General features: G+C 58.4%; 1 protein-coding gene across 2 annotated transcripts; it reads right to left on the bottom strand.

The window, feature by feature from the left end:
• Positions 1-4,487: 4,487 nt before the first annotated feature.
• On the bottom strand, positions 4,488-15,523 carry LOC102562008 (prelamin-A/C). Of its 2 annotated transcripts, XM_019484833.2 has the most exons (7): positions 14,677-15,521; positions 9,764-9,953; positions 9,537-9,644; positions 8,788-8,901; positions 8,535-8,642; positions 7,655-7,831; positions 4,488-6,285 (listed from the first exon to the last, which is right to left on the bottom strand). In XM_019484833.2, the coding sequence occupies exons 1-7, from the start codon at positions 15,003-15,005 to the stop codon at positions 6,259-6,261; spliced, it is 1,053 nt and encodes a 350-aa protein (XP_019340378.1). In that variant the 5' UTR covers positions 15,006-15,521; the 3' UTR covers positions 4,488-6,258. The 2 variants fall into 2 exon arrangements, with proteins under 2 accessions (XP_019340378.1, XP_019340379.1); XM_019484834.2 differs by lacking the exon at positions 7,655-7,831 and having other exon boundaries at positions 14,677-15,523.
• Positions 15,524-18,361: the final 2,838 nt, after the last annotated feature.

Genomic DNA, 18,361 nt, shown 5'->3' with positions numbered 1-18,361 from the left:
ACCTGCATGTCTGTCTGTCCACCCATCCCACCTGTCCACCCATCTATCTATCTATCCCCAAGCATACCATGTTGTCTATCTATCCATTCATTCATCTCCATATATACCACTCTATCTATCTATCTATCTATCTATCTATCTATCTATCTATCTATCTATCTATCTATCTATCTATCTATCTATCTATCTATCTGCCTGCTTGCCTGCCTTCTTTCCATGCACCTATCCATCCATCTCACTCTATCCATCCATCCCTATACACACCACTTTGCCTACCCCATACACACACACTCTGTCTATCAGTCCATCCATCTGCCTCACACCACTCTCTCTGTCTCTCTCTCTCTCTCCAGCTCCATCCCCACACACATCACACGATCTCCCCATCCATCCACCTGCCCCAGCTGGGATTCGAGTGTCTGGCTGCAGGGGCATCCACCGAGCACCTGCTCCTTACTCCTGATGGGGTGCTGGCTCTGTCCCCTGTTGCCCCCCCACCTTCAAACCAGTGGCAAGATGGCTTTGCCTTCCCAGGGCTGTGGGGAAGAGGCGGGGGGGAGGGAGAGGGAGCAGGGGTGTCCCCCAGACCTACAACACCTCCACGGGGACCTCAGGGACGTGGGGGTGGGGGGGAGACTGGGGCTGATTCCTGCCATCTGCAACAGCCAGATGGGCCTGGCTCCACCGCATCACCTTGGGGATGGCAAGGGGTCTGAGCCCCCGCTGGTGTGGGACAACACCCAGAGCCAGCCCAGCTCTCCTGAGACCCTCAGCAGCCGTGCACAATGGAGCCCACCCAGCTGACACCACAGTGGCCCCCCGGCTGCATTGCTGGTGCACAGGGGATGTCCCCATGCCAGAACTGGGGCACTCCCCAGCCAGGAAACCCCCTTGCAAAGAGCCGGCTCCAAGGGGAGCCCCCCCATCCTGTTGCCCCCTGCACCCCAACACTGGGCTGCAGCTGGAGATCCCCCTTTCCCTGCCGGCGCTTGGGAACCCACCTGCTTCCACAGGGATCCCTGCGATCTAGGTGAGGAAAATCCCTTTGTAGCGGCACATCTCTTCTGGGGACCCTCCTTGCATCGCCATAGTTACCGCTTACCTCTGAGCAGGCGGCTGCAGCTGGTGCAAGACGTGCACACATATGCACACACACACACACATGCATGCACACACACGTAGCAGCCAGGCTCCTGTTAGCATTTGGATGGCGAGGTCAGGCAGGCAAGGCCGGAGGCTGGTCCCGGGGGGGGCACGGTCTGGCTGGGGAGGAACGGATGAATCACCGGGAGCTCACGCAGGCTCGCACAGGCTGTGTGTACCAAGGCAGCTGCCCCCACTTCCCCTCGAGGTCCTGACTTTTGATGTGGCCCAAATGCCAGCCCCTCCCCCGCGGATCATGCTGAGGTGGGGGCTGCTGGAAGCTGACTGTCCTCAGTAAATTCAGCCCTGGCCCCCACTGGTTTCCCAGCAAAGGCACCGCTCACCTCTGGAGCCTGGGCTGAGCTGGTTACTGTGGGGTATGCATGGGTGTGCACATGTGTGTGCAGGTGTGTCTGTGTGTAAGTAAGCCTGTGTATGTATACAGGTAGAGATGTGTGTGTAATTGTGTAAAGGTATGTGTGTGCATGTGTATATAGTTGTGTGTAAGTATGTGCATAAGCATGTGTGTGTGTATAAAGCCATGTAAGAAAGTATGTATATGCGTGTGTATAGGTGTGTGCACAAGTATGCACATGCGTGAATGCCTGTATGTACATACATGTGAGCAGCCAGGTCAGCATGCTGGTGTTTTTGTAGGGGTGCGTGTACGCTAGAGCACCAATCCACATGTAAATGCAAAAGTGCATATGCAAAGGGTGCTTGCATGTGAGAGAGTGCATGATCATGGGTGGGTGCACACAAGAGTGTGATTGCATGATAGTTCATGAATGCCTGGTTGTGATGTGTGAGTGCACAAGTGTGACAGAGTATGCAAGTGTATGTGCACACGTGTAAGGGTGTGAGTGCACAAGTCCCAAGCCCTATGGCAGTTGCAGGTGGAGGCTGCCCAGAGCTCAGTGTTGCCCGCGTCTCCCCACTTCTGGGCCCTGGCAGCCGTGCCCATGAGTCCCTACCCCTTCTCTTTCTGGTGCCCGGCTGTAGCGGCCACAGTCTCCTCTGGCCAGTTGGACAGACAGATGGCCACCGCCCCAGCGAGTTACCACCATAACACCTAGTGGTCAGTGGGTCAAGCTACCACAGCTGCGGGCACCCGAGAGCCAGCGGGCGTGAAGGCAGGTATTGCCTTGGAAACTGCAATGCCTTGTTTCTGTATGCAGACGAGGGGAATGGAGCGCCAGCTCCCCGCGGTGCCCAGAGTCCAGCACTGTGCCCAGCTCCCTGCCATACCCAGTGCCCAGCCCCTGTGCTCAGCTCTCCACTGTGCCCAGCGCCCAGCACCTACATCCCTGATGGCAACAACAGGCTTTGTCAAGGCAGAAACCCCATGCCCCCGCCACTGCCTGGAGCCAGGCCCCCTGTGGCCCTCTGCCCCTCCTGCCTTAACCAGGGAGAGCTGTGCCTGGAGGCCTCCGAGAGAGCCCATATGTCCTCCCCCGTGCCTCGGTTTCCCCATCCTGGCCCTGAGCTCCGGAGCCAGGAGCTGGAGGGTGGATCAGCAGCAGACAACCCAGGTGTCCTGGTCCCCCGTCACCCCCTCCTGACCTGCACAGGACACAGAAAGCTCCAGCTCCCACTGGCTTCCCAGTCACTCAGTGCAAAGCTGCGGGAGTGCGAGGTCCCCGAGCACCCCCACGCCCCATGTACCGGCAGTGGGCAGGGGGCCAGACACTCACCTGCCGCGGCTGCAGGCTCTGCCGGCATCTGCCATCCTCCTGGCTGTGGCTTGTGGAGCTGCCTCCTAGCTCCCAGGCTGCTTTCCTTCTCCCCTCCCTCCCGGCCAGCCTCAGCGCTGAAGCATTAGTGCCGCCTCGTGAGCAGCACTGCCTGGCACTCCCGGCCTTGCCTCTCGCAGCTTCCCAGAGCCATAAACCCCGGAGCTGGCAGGAGGCAGACAGGCTGGCAGCTCCGGCTCGGTCCGGGCTGGGGGGACCCAGGGCTTGTCCGCAGGCCTGGTGGACAGACTGCCTCTAGGCCTCTGGGACATGTATCACTCCTGGGCTCAGCAAAGCCTCCCCCAGGTTGGGCAGGGATGTGGTGCCCCCCACAGAAATAAGCCTCAACTCCCCAACCTCAATCCCCAGGGGTTGCCTAGAGAAGAGACAGCCCCTCGAATGGATCCGACAACCTTCATGCTGAGCTGTCCAGGGCAATCACCCCAGCCCAGGCCGCCCAGGGGCTCAGATCCCCCCAGCAGCACCTCTGACTGCAGCCTGGGGTAGTGGGGGGGATGTCCTAACAAGCCTTTAGGAGACTTGAGGAACCTGTGCAAAGATGCAGTCAAATCATAGCTGTTAATGCCCAGGCAGGCAGGAGCCTGGACTGCCACTGCTTTGCTGTACGGTCCTGGGCAAGTCACTTAGCCCCACAGGGCATGCATAGCTGGGGAAGCAGAGGACAGGAGCTGCAGCCTGCGGGTACCGGGGCAGTGCCATTCACCCCTGGGGAGCAGCCCGGCTGGATGGGCGCTCACTGGCTTTGCCATGGTCAAGGCCACGTCCCAGTGCCGCCATCAGAAGTGAGCTGGTGACACCTAGCGCCTGCAGCAGGGAAGTGCATGGGGAGGTGGGAACAGGTGTGTGAAGTAACAGGGGGTGACACTGTGAACCAGAGGGGTTTGCTGTTCCTTCCCCAACCCCTCACTTCCAATCCTGGGGGGTTTCCTCTTCCCCCAACCCCTGGTGCTCCAGGCCCCAATCAGCTCCCAAGAGAGCCCCCTGGCTCTGTGGAAACCCTGGCAGCCTCCAGACACGGCTCAGAGGAAGGGGAAGAGCATGTCAGAGGTCACTACATGGGGGGGCGGAGGGGAGCGAGCATACAGCAGAGGCCCCAGCCCCACCAATGCAAGCTACAGGAGAGTGGAGGGCAGTGGATGGCTGCTTTCAGGTCCTGCCCCATTCCAGTACACCCCAGTTGGTGACTAGGGCTGTACATTCCCCTCCATAGGAGTCAATCCCAGCCCTCCTGAGGCTGTGGGAGGGGTTGTGGGGGAGTCATACCCAGGTCAGACCCAGGTCTCCCCTGCAGGAAGGCCTCCTCCAGGTGCTGCTGGGGGGATCCCAGCCCCTGCTGCTCCATGGGTTAACCTCTTCCCCTGGGTCTAACTGTGAGCTGCCCTGGGGGGCTCCAGTGCCCCTAATTCCCCCGTCTAGTCCTGATCCCCCCCCCCCCCCCGAGCTCTGCCAATGCCCCTTGCACCCACCCGCTGCTACCTCAAGCCCAAGGCTCCCTCCGTGCTGCCCAGCAGCCTCCCATGCAGGGCCCGAGAGCATCACCTGCCCCTTTCGCTTACCCCAGCCCCCTATGAAATCACGACAGGACACAGGTTGGGCAGGATTCCTCGTGTATTGATTTGGGGAGGAAGAACAGGAACAGTGGTAACATTTCCACTTAGCGAGATGCAGTGAAGCGGGAATAGAGCCAGGGTGGTTGGCAGGTTATCGGCAAACAGCGTCCTCTCTGGGAGGAAAAGGGCCCCACTGGGCTGACCTTAGTGTTGATCGTGGGAGCGGGCAAGGACAAGGCAATGGAGTAGGCGGCTGGACCCAGTGCTAGGCAGGGAGGGGAGCGTGGCGAGCTTCCTTTAACAGTGCCACACATGCAATGCATGTGCCACCAAAGGCAGCAGGGCACTAGAGACTGGCTGGGCCCTGTTGGAGTGTCTGGACCCATCTCAAAATAGTAATACAAAAAAAATCAGAGGGGGGGAACTATCTCCTGCACTCCTTGTGAGCCCTCAGGTCCAGAATGGGCTTGGAGTCCAGCTCCTGCCCCCCTAGGCAGACCCCCAACCTCCTGCTGAAGGCAGGGGATAGGTGTGGGGTGGGGAGAGGGGCAGGATCGGACCCACAGCGGAGCAGAAGCAGCAAAAAGGCTTCAGCTCGCGGGGCTACATCATGGCTGGCATCAAGCTACTCCACAGAGCCAGATTTTCCCCCAGGCAAAGCCCTGGCCCCACCACCCCTTAGCACAATCCCTAAACCTACAGACCTTGAAGATCAGCCTGGGGCGGCCCCTAGTCCCTGGACTAGCAACAAGCACGTTCAGAAACTCTACGTCGCTTTTAACACCTTGTTGCTCTCGTCTGATCTCGACCGCAGACCCTAAGCTACAACCCAGCTCTGTCTCTCTCTAGACAAGCTCTCTCCCTCCTCTGGTGCTCGACACTGCCTCTTTTAAGGCACAATGTGGCTGCTTATTCATGTATACATATACATATATATAAAAGCAATTAATGCCTCAGATGAGTAATACAGTATGAAAAAAATGGGTCTTTCCCATGGCAAGAGCAGGGAGCAATGGGAGCAAGCGCAGTAGGCAGGACAAGGGGGGTCAGGAGGTAATGCCCTGGGTATGAAACCAATGGGAAATCAATGAGAACATCGTTCAGGCTTCTTGTGCGCACCCCTCCATGCAGAAAGTGATGGGAAAATGGGAGGATCTGGGCCCACCTGGGACCCTCATAGATGATTCCTGTGAGAGGAGGGGCCAGGAGCCTTAGTGTACAGGAGAATCGAGCCTCAGGGACTGGATTTTCCTTTTCAAAGCACAATTTTCCTATGCTAAAGCTCATCCCGCAGTCTTGAAATGAGCTTTGCTTTCGGGTCTAGCACATGGCTTTGAAGAGCAACACAGCCCTGCCCCTCCCAAAGACAGAGGTAGGAGGGGCCCATCTCAAATGGCTTCACATCAAACTCCTATACAAAAATCTTTGGGAAAAAATATACATCTAAAGAGCTATTAAACTACCTTTTTTTCTCATTCTCTCTCTTTTTTTTTTTGGCAACCACCCTTCATCAACTTGTTTGGCTTCGGTATTTAAAAAATGCAGCAGCTGAATAAGCTCTTGTTTGTGTGTGGGCTTTTTCTCTACAGAAATAGATTTTCTTTCTTAAAAAAAAAAAAATCAAAGCGTCGTTTTGCATTTTATAAAAATATATAAATTCCTGTGGTAGAAAACAAAACAAAAAAATCCCAACCTTTCTTGGTTTCTTTTAAAAACGGGAGGGGACAGGGGGCAGAAGGTACATTTGCTTTAAGGGAAAAAAATAGCTTGCTATGGCAGGTTTTTTGGCCAGGATGGATACCTCCAACTGGTTACATGATGCTGCACTTTTGAGGAACCTGGAAAAGAAGAGAGGAAATAAATAAATAAATAAGTAAATTTACAAGTGATAAAGGCTGCAGATAGCAGATACCAGCCAGAGAAGTAATTGCTCTACTGCTGCTTATTCTAACACACTGAAAACATAAAGTAGAAATACTCAGATCCACTAATAAGAGATCTTTGCTTTCATCACAGAAATCAGTCTAATTTTCTCCACTTTACAAATGAAATGCAGCATTGATAACCCTGGCATATTCATGGTAGGATATTGAGATAATAATATTAATTAAATAGTAATAATTGAATCTTCAGCTAGTAACATTAATCTAGCTGTCAATTAATTAGGAGCAAAGAAAGGGGCTGGAAAGGACCTCATGAAGTCACATCTAGTCAAGGCAGGATAAGGTCTGACTCAACCCTCCCAGCCCGGTGTCTGTCCAACCCGCTCCTGGACATTTCCAGGGAGGGAAACTCCACCTGTTCCAAGGCTCCACCACCCCAGAGCCAGCAAGTTCCTCATCTCCGGCCTTAGGTCCCCCTGCTACAGCTTGAGGCTATTGCTCTTCGTCTCATCCCTACGCCACAGGGAAAAGCCCATCTGCACCTTTGCTGGCATTGCCCTTCAGGTATTTCGTAGAATCACAGAAAATGAGGGTGGGAAGGGACCTCAGGAGCTCACATGTAGTCCAACCCCCTGCTCAAAGCAGGATCAGCCCCAACTACATCATCCCGGCCAAGGCTTTGTCTACGCTGGGCTTAAAAAGGACGGAGACTCCACCACCCCTCTACATCATCCCAGCCAGGGCTTCGTCTAGCCGGGTCTTAAACATCTCCAAGAATGGAGATCGCACCACCCTGGGGAACCTGTTCCAGTGCTTCACCACCCTCCTAGTGAGAAAGTTCTTCCTAACATCCAGCCTAAACCTCCCTTGCTGCAAGTGGAGCCTGTTGCTTCTTGTTCTGTCATCTACCCCCAAATGAAAACAGTCCAGCTCCATCCTCTTTGCAACTCTGCTGCAGGGAGTTGAGGGCTGCTATTCAACCCCGCTCAGTTATCTCTTCTCCAGGCTAAATCAGCCCAGTTCCCTCAGCCACTCCTCACAAGTCCTGTCCCCCAGCCCCTCAACCATTTTCACTGCCCTCCACTGGACTCTCTCCAACTTGTACAGAAAGGAGGTGGAGTTAGCCTTCTTGCCAACAAGGGCACTGTTGATTATTTGAGGACTATTATCAAATCCCACCTCAGTCTTCTCCTCTCTGGACCTGCTGCACTCAAAAGAGGGCTGGTTTCTACTCACTGCAGCCCACACAGGCACGATAGCCATCAGTCCAGCGCTCCAGACACCCGGGTTCCTCAAGCCCCCTGCTGCTCCCTGCCACACTGACCTGCCTGCGTGAGCTGGCGTTCCCCACGATGCAGGCCCCAGTCATTAGATTTTCACCCAGACCACTAGTGCTGATGCTGGGACCTGCAACGGTGCGGCAGCTGCGGGTGGTGTTGATGCGGGGGGTGGATGAGCTTGAGGATGGGGTGCAAGCGTTCTGGGCCCCGCTGCAGTGGGCCTGAATGGAGGCAAGAGAGAGATACGGCCACCCTGAGCACCTCCCGGAGAGGAGCCGGGGACCTCAGCTTGAGGAAACACCACCTTCTCCAGGGTTATTCTTACAGCCAGCAACACCCACCCTGTCCCACCCACTCCAACAAAGCTGCTGAGGGGTCTCCACGAGCAAGAATTAGCATTCCCTGGTGTTACAGGAGATCGCTTCTTGCCTCCTGGTTCGATGAAAGCGTCTTTGTTTAGGGGATTATTTTTACCCCAGTAACATGATGATGTGGGGCCGTTTCTATGTGTAACCCAAACTTGGATGTGAATGGGCAGGTAGCTTCAGTTCCCCTCAACAAGCATGGCTGGGAGACACAGGATCGTCCCATGAGGCACTGGTCTCTGGGGGTGGATCTCAGCACCAGCTCATCACAGGGTCATCTCTTGCAGCTCGGTTTCCATCCAAACAAGCATCATTGTGCTCCAGAACAAAGCCTGTGTCCTCTGCCCTCAGCATGGCTGGTGGTAGTTCTTCTATGCAGAGAACCTCTTGATGGCCTTCATCCTGCTTCTCCTTCCTTGCTGTCAGCAGGCTGGGAGGGATGGGGGCTTCCCCATCCTAGCGTGCGGCCCTGGCATGGTCCATCCATCATCTGGGAGCCCCAGGCCAAGTCTCCCCATCCCGCCGTGCCCCACCCCCTCTCCCAGCACGTGGCACTCACATGCTGGTGGCGGTGGTGGTGGATGCCCTCTTCGTCATCCTCTTCATCATCCTCTTCAATCTCCCCGTTCACCATCCTGGTGCACACCAGCTTCGTCATGGCCACCTCCTGCAGGGGAAGGGGGCAGGAGGTGAGGTCAGGAGGCAGCCACAGCCTCAGAGACCCCACAAGGGTCACTCGCGCCCTCCACTCATCCCTGCTTGTGCCTGGCGCACAGAGAACTGGTCTCCTCTGGGCTCTCCTGCCATCTCACCTGTCCGTTGATCAGGGCAGTCCGCAGGCTGTCTCCGGTGCCCCATGAGCTCTGGGCCTTCCACACCAAGTCCATGGGAGGGCTGTGGGTTGCACCGGCCTCCGAGCCCCAGATCTACAGGGAACATGGGCAGAGAACGGTCACACCTCGTGCCAGTAGTGCTACCGGGACCATAACCACCCTCCCTACCTCCTTCCTAGAGAGCACGTAGGACTTCCCCTTGAGCCCACTGAGGACGCTAAGAGTTTGACACCTAAAAGGAAAGGGATTTCCCACAGACCAGGACTCGATCTTTTGTTCTGTGGGTTCTGGGTTTGAATCCCAGTGTCGGATAAACTGGGATCTCCTGTTCTCAGTGGTGGAAGATGACAGAACAAGGAGCAATGAGCTCCAGTTGCAGCAAGGGAGGTGAAGTTTGGATATTAGGAAAAACTCTCACAAGGAGAGTGATGAAGCACTGGAAGAAGGTTGCCCAGAGAGAGGAGGTAGAGTCTCCATCCTTGGAGGTTTTCAAAGACCTGGCTGAACAAAGCCCTGGCTGGGATGATGTAGTTGGGGCTGGTCCTGCTTTGTGCAGGGGGTTGGACTAGATGCAACTTCCTGACGTCCCTCCCAATACTCACTGTCTATGATGGGCTGAGCACCCCATGTCATCTGGGTTGGCTTTGCTCAGCACGGGCCAGCTGAGAACCGGGCACCAGTGTCTCTGGGCATGAGCCCTTTAATTGAGAACAGCATTCGCAACTCACCGTGACCACCTGGCCAGCCTGCAGGGTAAATCTGGGAGGGAAGCGGTAGGAGATGACAGGATCTTTTCCGTTCTGGCGCTTGATCTGCCAGTTCCCCAGGGCCTGATCCTGTGAGGCAGAAGGGAGGGGGGTGGGTTAAGGGGGGAGCCTCCCATCCAGCCTCAGGCCCAGCCTGGGTCTGCTCGGCATGGGCAGCGCAGTGGACATCGCTCAGCGCCCGGCCCTACCTCGTTGGACTTGTTCTTGAGCCACACGAACTTGCCATCCAGGTCGACCTCCTCAACGGCCACGGGCCCGCTGGTGTGGCTCTCGCTGTCCTCCAGCTTGCGTTTCTTGAAGGAGCTCTGCAAAGTGGAGCGCGCCACGTGGCTGTGTGAGCTGCTCTTCTGTGACAAGGGGCTGGGGGACAAGTGCAGCCTGTGGGGCAGAAGTGGGGTGGTGAGCGCAAGGGCGGGGCCAAGAGGGGTGGGGCCAAGACTTGGCTACGCCCCAACCCAGCTCCTCCCCATCTGTGTTGGCCACACCCTCAACTAGGTTCCTTCCAATCCTCAACAGCCTCCTTGGCCACGCCCTGAAGACACCCCTCTCCCCCCACCCTCTCAGTCCATGCCCCCAGTCATGTTCCTCCTACACTGACATTGGTCTTGCCCCCAACTAGGCTCCATCCAATCCCCAACCAGGGCCCGCCTCACTCTCCTTGGCCACACCCCCATCAGGGTCTCTTAACCAAGCCCTTCCCACACTCTTTGGCCACACCCCAGCTAAGCTTCTCCCCCACAATCATTGGCCACACCCCTAGCATGGCTTCTTCCCATCCTCCTTGGCCACACCCCGCAACTAGACCCCTCCCCATGTTAGCCACACCCACTGCAGATAGCAGATGGGACTGGTCTGATGGCAATGTGTTCACATGGCCACTAGCACGTCTGGACTGCAGGCCCTTGGGAGGTGGAAGGAGCCAGTGGGATGCTAAGGGCAGGCCCCCTCCAGCACTTGCATTCCCAGGTGCTGGATAAGAGATCCTTCTGCTCTCAAAAATGTTCCCCATTGGCACGGCCATGTGTCCCACCCCACGCCAGATGGTCACGGTGCACTTGGCCCCACACTAATGCTCCAGCACAGGAACGCAAGATCTTGGGGTAGTGAGGGGGAAAAGTCCACACTCTCTGCACCTGCTTTGCAGCTCAGCCCTATTCAAAGCTGCTGCCAAGGGGGACTTTGCTCCCAGCCACGTCCATGCCCTTGCACCGGACTTTCAAACAGATGCTGCACGCTCTCTCCGCCAGACACCTACATCCCTGAATGCTGCTTCCAGCACCTGCCTCAGTCCAACGGTTTGAATTGCAATGGCTGAAGCCCACCCATGCTTTGGGCTTTATGGGTGACATGGCAAGTCTCTGCCCCACTGCGCCAACAATACAAAGATGGCCCCACAAGCCAGCTTGGGGAAACTGAGGCACAAATGGACTAAGGGAAGCTGTAGCAAGGCAGGGCAGTGAAACCCAGCATTCTGGATGCCAGCGCAGCTATCACAGAGCCTTGCCTATGAGAACAGAGGCTGACCCCAGCGTTCCTACTTCCCTAGTCTCCAAGATCAAGGGCTTTGAAGCCTCGGAGCCATCCAGTCCTGCCTTGGCTGGAAGTGCAGGGTTTCAAGGCAGGGGTTCATGCACCTGGATCCCTGCCATGGGGACTCCCTGCAGTATGATGAGGTGTTCCCCAGTTTAACCCAGGGAGGAGTCCCAACAAACTGTGCCCGAGGGGGAAGGGCATTCAGAGAGGAACCTTAGTCTGCCTGCTTTGCATATGTGCAAATGAGCTGTGCAGGTGGCAGAGATGAAAGCTCGGGCTCCTCACCCTCAGCCCACCCCCTTCCTGGGGGACCTGCTATAGCCCTGCATTTGCTACAGCTGCAGTGGTGGCAGCTGCAAAGCTGCCCTGAGATCGGTGCCCAGGTCAGGGCGGGCAGCTCGGCCCAACACCCACCTGCAGCAGTTGTCTGCCTGCAGTTGTCTCAGCTCACACTGAGGCTATTGAGGTCTGTGGGGTTGGGGTTGGAGCAGGGAACAGGTGGATCCTCCATGTCCTGGGAGCCAGCAAGCTATGTATAGAGCCGGGAGCCTGGCTGGGCAGCTCCGGGGAGGAGGGGCGGGCAGGAGAGGCCATGTAAAAGCTGCTGCAGAAGCCCCTTGACCTTGACCCTGGCAGAGGCACATAAGCGGAAGGGGCTGCTGTCAAACAGTTCCCACAACCAGCCTCCCTCCCATGCTTCCCAGAGCCAAAAGAGTGACTGCGAGCAGAAAAGCATTTGCACGTGCCCAAGGGATTTAGGCACCCACCATGTTCTTGTGTAAGCATTCCTGCCATGCCATATACCTAGGAGCAGAGAAGGCAGCCACAGAAAGTGGGGGGCACAGCTCCCGAATAGGGATCCACACATGCTTGGGGCATGTTACCATACTAGGCTCACAAGTGCCCCCTGCCTCGTGCAAGGACGGGGCAGATCCCCAGATCTACAAGCCTCGCACTGCTTGTGAGAAACCGTGTGGATGGGGCTCTGGGTGTTCACAAGTGTCATGCAAGACGGGGAGGAAGTCACAAGCGTCTCTTGGAGGGCTTGGCACTTACAGCCACTTAGGGCAGCTCTGCCCGCAACCCCGCTCCACCCCAGAGCCAGCTGCATGCGGCACATGAGGTCCCCCGTGAGCCCAGAGCCTGGCACACCGGTGCCATCAGGCAGGGGTGGTTTCTACTCCCATCTCTCCCCCTTCCCTTTGCACTTTCCCCCCATGAGGCCCCCATGCCCTTTCTGCATCCCAGAGACCACGTGGCGAAATGGTTAGAGCAGCGAGGACACCTGAGTTCCCTTCCTGGCTCAGAGACCGCAACCGAGGCAGGAGGGCTGATGGCATGGCAGCAGGATCATGGCTGCCTCAGTTTCCCCTTGCCTCCCAGGCAGGCTCAGCTAGATAGGCCAGGCCACCCCCTTGCTGCAGTCTCAGAGGAAAGGAGTGGATCCAGGCTCAGCTCACGGTGTGGTGTGGGGGAAAACTAAGCTGCCAGCTGTACCCAGAGCAGCCTGAACAACCCCGCCCCCACTGGCAGCCCCGGGGTTTCCTCTCATCCTCTCTCCCTCCAGCACCAATGCAGCTGCTAGTGGAGGCCAGACAGGGGAGATACCCACAGCATATCTGCCTTGGCTCCAGCAAAGGGTGGGCGTTGGGCAGGGCTGGAGCTCCCAGCCCAACACACCTGCTCAGAAAGACAGGGCGCAGGCGTGGATCTGGTCCAAGGGGCCCTGATCCTCACTGCCCTGGCTACAGACCACAGCCTCACCGCTGCCTCTGGGCACGGTAATAGTTATTACCCTTCATCCTTAACGTATGGGGAAACTGAGGCACAGAACCAGAATGGGGGAGGGTGGGAGTGAGAGGCCAGCTGGGAAGGAGACCCCTAGTCACACCTAGTCGGGGTGTGACACTGCAGGTGTCTGGGAAACCTTCCCAGCGCCTGCAGATGCGAGAGGCTGGAAACATCTTGGCCTCGATGCCCGCAGGGCGCGGCACCTCCAGGAGCCCGGATGCCTGGGTTTCATCCCTGTCATTTGGGCTCCTCCACCCCTGGCAGGGCCAGATCTGCCAGCCTGAGGGGCTGGAGTGGCCGGATGGCTCCAACAAGCTGCCCTACCAGGAGCCCAAGCATCTCCCCCTTGCCTCTGGCCTGTGGGAGACCCCGGGAGGATTCCTTTGAACAGAGGGAGGTTTCCTGAAGCCCATCCAAGCCTCAGCCCACCCACACCACAGCCGGGCAGGATCCACGAGGAGCCCCCCACAAAGGCAGGGGGTGCCAGGCCCATGACACAGGCAAATCCCACTCCCGAGTCACGGGGCCGCGGCCAAGGTGCTCCCCATCTCCGGGGAGCCTCCTACCCCAGCCGGTGCCCCCAGCTCAGGGGACATGGTGCAATGGCACCGGCTCCCAGGGGGTGAGAGCTCTCTGTTGGATCCCTGGCCACAAAACTAACTAGTAGCTGTAAAGCCAATGCCCAACCCAGCCTGGCCAGATCCCAAACTCAGGCCAGAACCATCGCAGCAGAGTCCCCTCAGGACGGGCGACTGTTCCCCCCAGGGTTACAGAAAGGCAGCAGTTCCTACTGGTTACCCCACTCTGGTGAGCTGCAAAATACTGGCACGGACGATACCCAGTGTGGAGCGGGACAGGCGGATAGCCACAACACACCACTGGCCCCTGCGGAGGGGAAATATTTCTGGTTTATTCCAGGTGGGTTCATTCCAGACAGTCCCTTAGCCCAGGCCAGGGGGGTAAGAGGCTGGAGACCCAGGGCGGGATGGGGAAAGGGACCTGGCCGGGTGCTGGGTAAGGCCCTGATCCTGCCCCCTGGAAGGGCTGGAGGAGCAAGGTGCCAGGGACACGGCGGGCTCTGCCCTAAGGGTGAAGTCTGTCCAGATCTTAATGGCGCCGTCATCAATGGGAGACGGCAGCTTTGAGATCAGGGCCAGGGACTGCCAGAAGCACTGAAGTTTTCCAGGTGCATGACCCACTCCCTACCCGCAGCCACGGGGCCTTCCCCCCGCCTGGGAGAGCAGATCCCCCATGGCACCCCGTGGTGCACTGCTTGGGCATGACACCGGGACCCAAACCCGGGCAACAGGGCCAAATCGGCTGTGACTGGGACCCTCTCACACTTCTGTGAACACCAGCACCCACTGCTCACGCAGGCATTGTTTGCAGGGGAGATTTTGAAGTCAACCCTTGGCCTTTAATGGGGGGAGCCTCTCGGTTGGATCTGGAGCCGGGCTGCTCCTGCCCCGATCCTCCCCGCTTGCCAAGCTCGCTAGGCCACAAACCCGCCAGGCCTCATGGGAGGGAGCTCCAGGTTTCTTCCCAGCCCTGCTCCGGGCTCGGGTGACGCCAGGGACCCCCCACAGCTGGTCGGACTCCGGCTCTGTGCCCACCCAATGCCCCAGCCCCGGGGTGGGACAGACGTGTGTTGCCCCATGCCTCCTGGGGGCAAAACACTCACTGCCCTGTGCCCCAGCTGCAGGGGGAGAAACACTCCCTGCCTCATGTCCCCCGCCTGCCCCGTGCCCCCGCCCAGGGAAGCTGGGCAGACGCTCACCATGTCATAAGCTCCTTGTGCTCCTTCTGGACTTTGCTCAGCTCCAGTTGCAGCCGTGCCCGCTCCTTGGGCGCCGAGTCCAGGGTCTTGCGGGTGTCAGCCAGCTCGGACTCGTAGTCTGCCTTGATGCCCGAGACCACCTCCTCCGACGTGCGGAGCCGCAGCCCTGCATTCTCCGACTCCAGGGACTGCACGCGGTCGATGTACGCAGCCAAGCGGTTGTTCAGCTCCTGCATGTCCTCTTTCTTGTGCAGCTGTGTTCCATGGGGAGATATCGGCATGGTGCCTGCCCTGCTGCGGGGGGTCCGGCGCTGCCTGGGGGTCTCCATGCTGGGCGCAGGGTGCAGGTCAGGTCTCAACGTCCTGCGGCTCCCACTGACAGTCTGAGACGCTGCCTTCGAGCCGCTCAGATACTCCTGGCAAAAGGTGTTGCGGGAGGGTGGGGTTACACCAAGCAGACCTCACCTAGTTTTGCTCATTTAAAGAAACCAAAAGAAAAAAAAAGCAGGTGGAAGCATTTCCAGGAACAAGGCACGATAAATGATCCATAGGGCAAGAGCAATTCAAGGTTGTGGCAGATGTAATATCATTAGACCAACTAGAGTCAGGAGTGGGCAAAATACGGCCCGCGGGCCGCATCCAGCCCACCAGACCATTGTACCCGGCCCGCGGGGCCCTAAAAAATGTACAAAGTTAATATTGATCTGTCCCTGGTTCGTGTAAAAATGACAGGAGATGTCCGCCAGTAGGACCCCGGGGAAACCCCGGCGGGCTCCCCCAAATGCAGGGTCTGCGTGGCCCCGCCCCCCAGCCAGGAGCCTCAGGAGGCACCACGTGGCACCGCCCCGTTGCCGCGCCCCCTGCTGCAGCGCGCGCGGCTGTGCCGGGCAGGGGCAGGCAGCCCCAGGACAGCGGGGCCCCGCCCCGCCCCGCCCCGCCCCCGAGTTCCCCGCGGTGCAGCCACGTGGTTCCTGCTGGGGCTTCCAAGAGGGGGGGTGCGCCCCGAGGTGCGGGACCCGCTGGGGCTTCCCTTGGGTCCTACAGCCCCCATTTCTTGTCATTTATGACAGGAACCAAGGACAGGTAAGTATTGATTTTCTACATGTTTAGGGGCCCGTGGGCCGTACTTTGCCCATCCCTGGTATGTAAAGATCTCAGTTTCTATGAACCATTTCATTATAGATCATATCTGTATGCATGAGTAATATATATATATATAACGACATAGATATACAGCTATAGATACATCTGTCTATCTATACATTCCCCTCTAATGATATATATTTAGAAAGACGGCAGGTGCATATGTGCCTCGCTGCCCTCTCCTCCCCGACCCCCTCCAGCACCTGTTCTCATGGGGAACCAAACAGGGACCTGAAAGGAGCAGCCCCACCACTGACATTCGGCTGCTTGGGCAGATATTCACCCTGCAGAGATCTTGCTGCTCCCTCCATCATCCCCCCGGTCCCCACCTTGCCTGGGGTCCCCCCAGTGTAGGAGGCGCAGGCAGGGATGGCTCCCGTGTCCCCCACATCTCTGCACCAAAGGACAGTGACAGTGCCTTCACAGGGAGACCCCAGGCGTCCTGGCACTCGACCAAACCCCTCCACATACACACCCGGGGGGTGTTGCTGGCTTGGATCGAACCCCCCTCACCTCCTGCACCCCTCAGCCATCCTCCATCTCGCTGTCCCTCCCAGTGCCCCGGCCAAGCGCTGGTGCAGTGCATCCCTGCCCCCCACGGCTGGCTGCTTTCCCAGCCCCTACAGCAGCTTTGCCCCCCGACACGCACGCTCGGACCCCCAGGCCCCAGCGGAAGCGATGCTCTTTCTTTTCTCCCTCCCTGCGTTGGCAGGGGAGGGGGTTTCTGCCAGGAGGTGGCTTTCACAATGTGCCAAGGGGATTGTGAGGCTTCCCGGGCACGAGCCCAGCCTGGTTTGGATCCCGCCTGGCTTTGGGCATCTCAAAGGCAGCCAAGGCAGGAAAGGCCCATCCGGCTCCCACCGCTGGCCTGCTGTGAGTGAGTGGGAGCAGGATTTGAGCTCACCCCCTCTTGACCCCAAAGGCAACACACCAGCCCCCTGCATGCTCTGTGCCACCTGCTGCTTTCCTGTACAGCCCCTGCCAGGCTGCGGCAGGCTCGGTCCCCCTCACCCACCAGCAAGGGGTGACCTCCCAGCTGCCCCGGACCACCCTCTGCCCCTCTCCCGGCCTTGGGGGGCAACAGGAGAGGCACCCCCCTGGGGACCCCATCCTGCCCCAAATTGGGGGCTGCCCAGGCTGCCTCCAGTCCCAGCGGCATCCCCCTCCCCACTGTACTCACCGCACTGGAAGGTGACACGAGGCACTGGATTGGGGCTGAGGGCCGCGGTGGAGATTGCCAGGCCCCACAGCAGGCAAAGGGCGCAGGTGGGCATGGCGGCGGGGGTGTGGGCGCTGCCTGGTGAGGGAATGGGGTTACACCAGCACCCACCTGCAGCGGAAACCCATGAGGTTTCCTGCCCTCCCCCTCCGTCCCACAGCCTCCTTGGGGGGAGACCCAGAGCCCAGCTCACCGGGACTGGGGGGCACCCTCCCTGCCCCTAGCCAGGCCCCTGCTGCGCAGGCAGGCGGGTAACAGCCCTCTACTGCTGCTGGTGGGTGGAACGACTCCCTTCGCCCAGGGTGGGGTGAACACGTGGTGTCTTCACCTCCCCCGGGTGCTCTCCCTCCTCCCTTTGCTGTCTCCCCCCACCACAGATGAGGCAACCTGACCTCTAAACACGCACACACACACACACGCGCCACTAGACCACAGGACCTCGCAGAGGCAGAAACAGGACCCAGGAGTCCTGTGTGGCCCCCACCGCCCCAACATCACAGATGGACCCCAGGAGTCCTGACCCTCCGGATGATGCATGGATGGGCTCCCATGCTCCCACAGGTGACTGGTTTCTGGTTTCTCATGCTCTCGTCCTGGGGCAGGGACTCTGGGAGGAAGCTTTGAGGGGACCATAGGGTCCTGAGAATTTGGATCTTGAGGATTTGGGAGAGGCACAGATGGGGCTGGGCACGGAGCCCCGGGCAGGGTGGAGACAGCAGTGAGGCCCAGAGCATGGTAGGAAACCCTGAGAGGACCCAAAACGGCCTCATGCCAGGTGCTGTACAAACCCAGAGCAGAAAGACTGATTCCTCCCTCCCACCGAGCCCTGTATCTGCTTAGCCAGGGCATCCCCTGGGGTCCTCCCTGGGCACTCCAGCCTCTTGGCCTGGCCAGCAGGGCTGTTTTGGAAGGGGGCAGGTGAAGTCATCGTACACACCCCCACTTTCATGGGCAAGCCAGCCTGTCTGTCTCCTGGGCCTGGAAGCCTGCCCCATATGGAGAACCTGGCGCCTCCTCTCCCCCAGCCGGGCTGCAGTTGGACTCAGGAGCCTTGCCATGGGGCTGGCTTGTGCTAGGGGCTGTACTCAGGACATGGGTCCATGTGTTTACATGTGTGTGTTCCTTCCTGTTTTAGGCCCCCAGCCCTCCACTATCCAGGAATCCCCCTTCCCTGTCCCCTACTTCATGCTTTGCCCCCCATAGCTGGTGTCTCAATGAGGGCTTTGGCTTCCTAGACAACGACCCACACATCAAGACGAGAGACATGCTCGGGTGGGATGGGCTTCACCTTTCCCCCAAAGGTAAGCGTGTGTTCTCTTTTAG

The sequence above is a fragment of the Alligator mississippiensis genome, chromosome 15 (assembly GCF_030867095.1).
Source record: "Alligator mississippiensis isolate rAllMis1 chromosome 15, rAllMis1, whole genome shotgun sequence".
In the NCBI taxonomy this organism is placed as follows: domain Eukaryota; kingdom Metazoa; phylum Chordata; order Crocodylia; family Alligatoridae; genus Alligator; species Alligator mississippiensis.
The sequence above is the reverse complement of the archived record's forward strand: the minus strand, read 5'-3'. Positions and strand labels throughout refer to the sequence as shown.

What these genes read in the sequence shown, in the direction of transcription:
- LOC102562008 (XM_019484833.2), bottom strand. Translation starts at nt 15,005, where the DNA reads ATGGAGACCCCCAGGCAGCGCCGGACCCCCCGCAGCAGGGCAGGCACC. An exon ending in CACAAGGAGCTTATGACATG is followed by an intron (nt 9,954 to 14,676) that starts GTGAGCGTCTGC and finishes TCTGCCCCACAG; the next exon opens with GCTGCACTTGTCCCCCAGCC. An exon ending in ACGCCAGCTCACGCAGGCAG is followed by an intron (nt 6,286 to 7,654) that starts GTCAGTGTGGCA and finishes CTTCTTTTCCAG; the next exon opens with GTTCCTCAAAAGTGCAGCAT.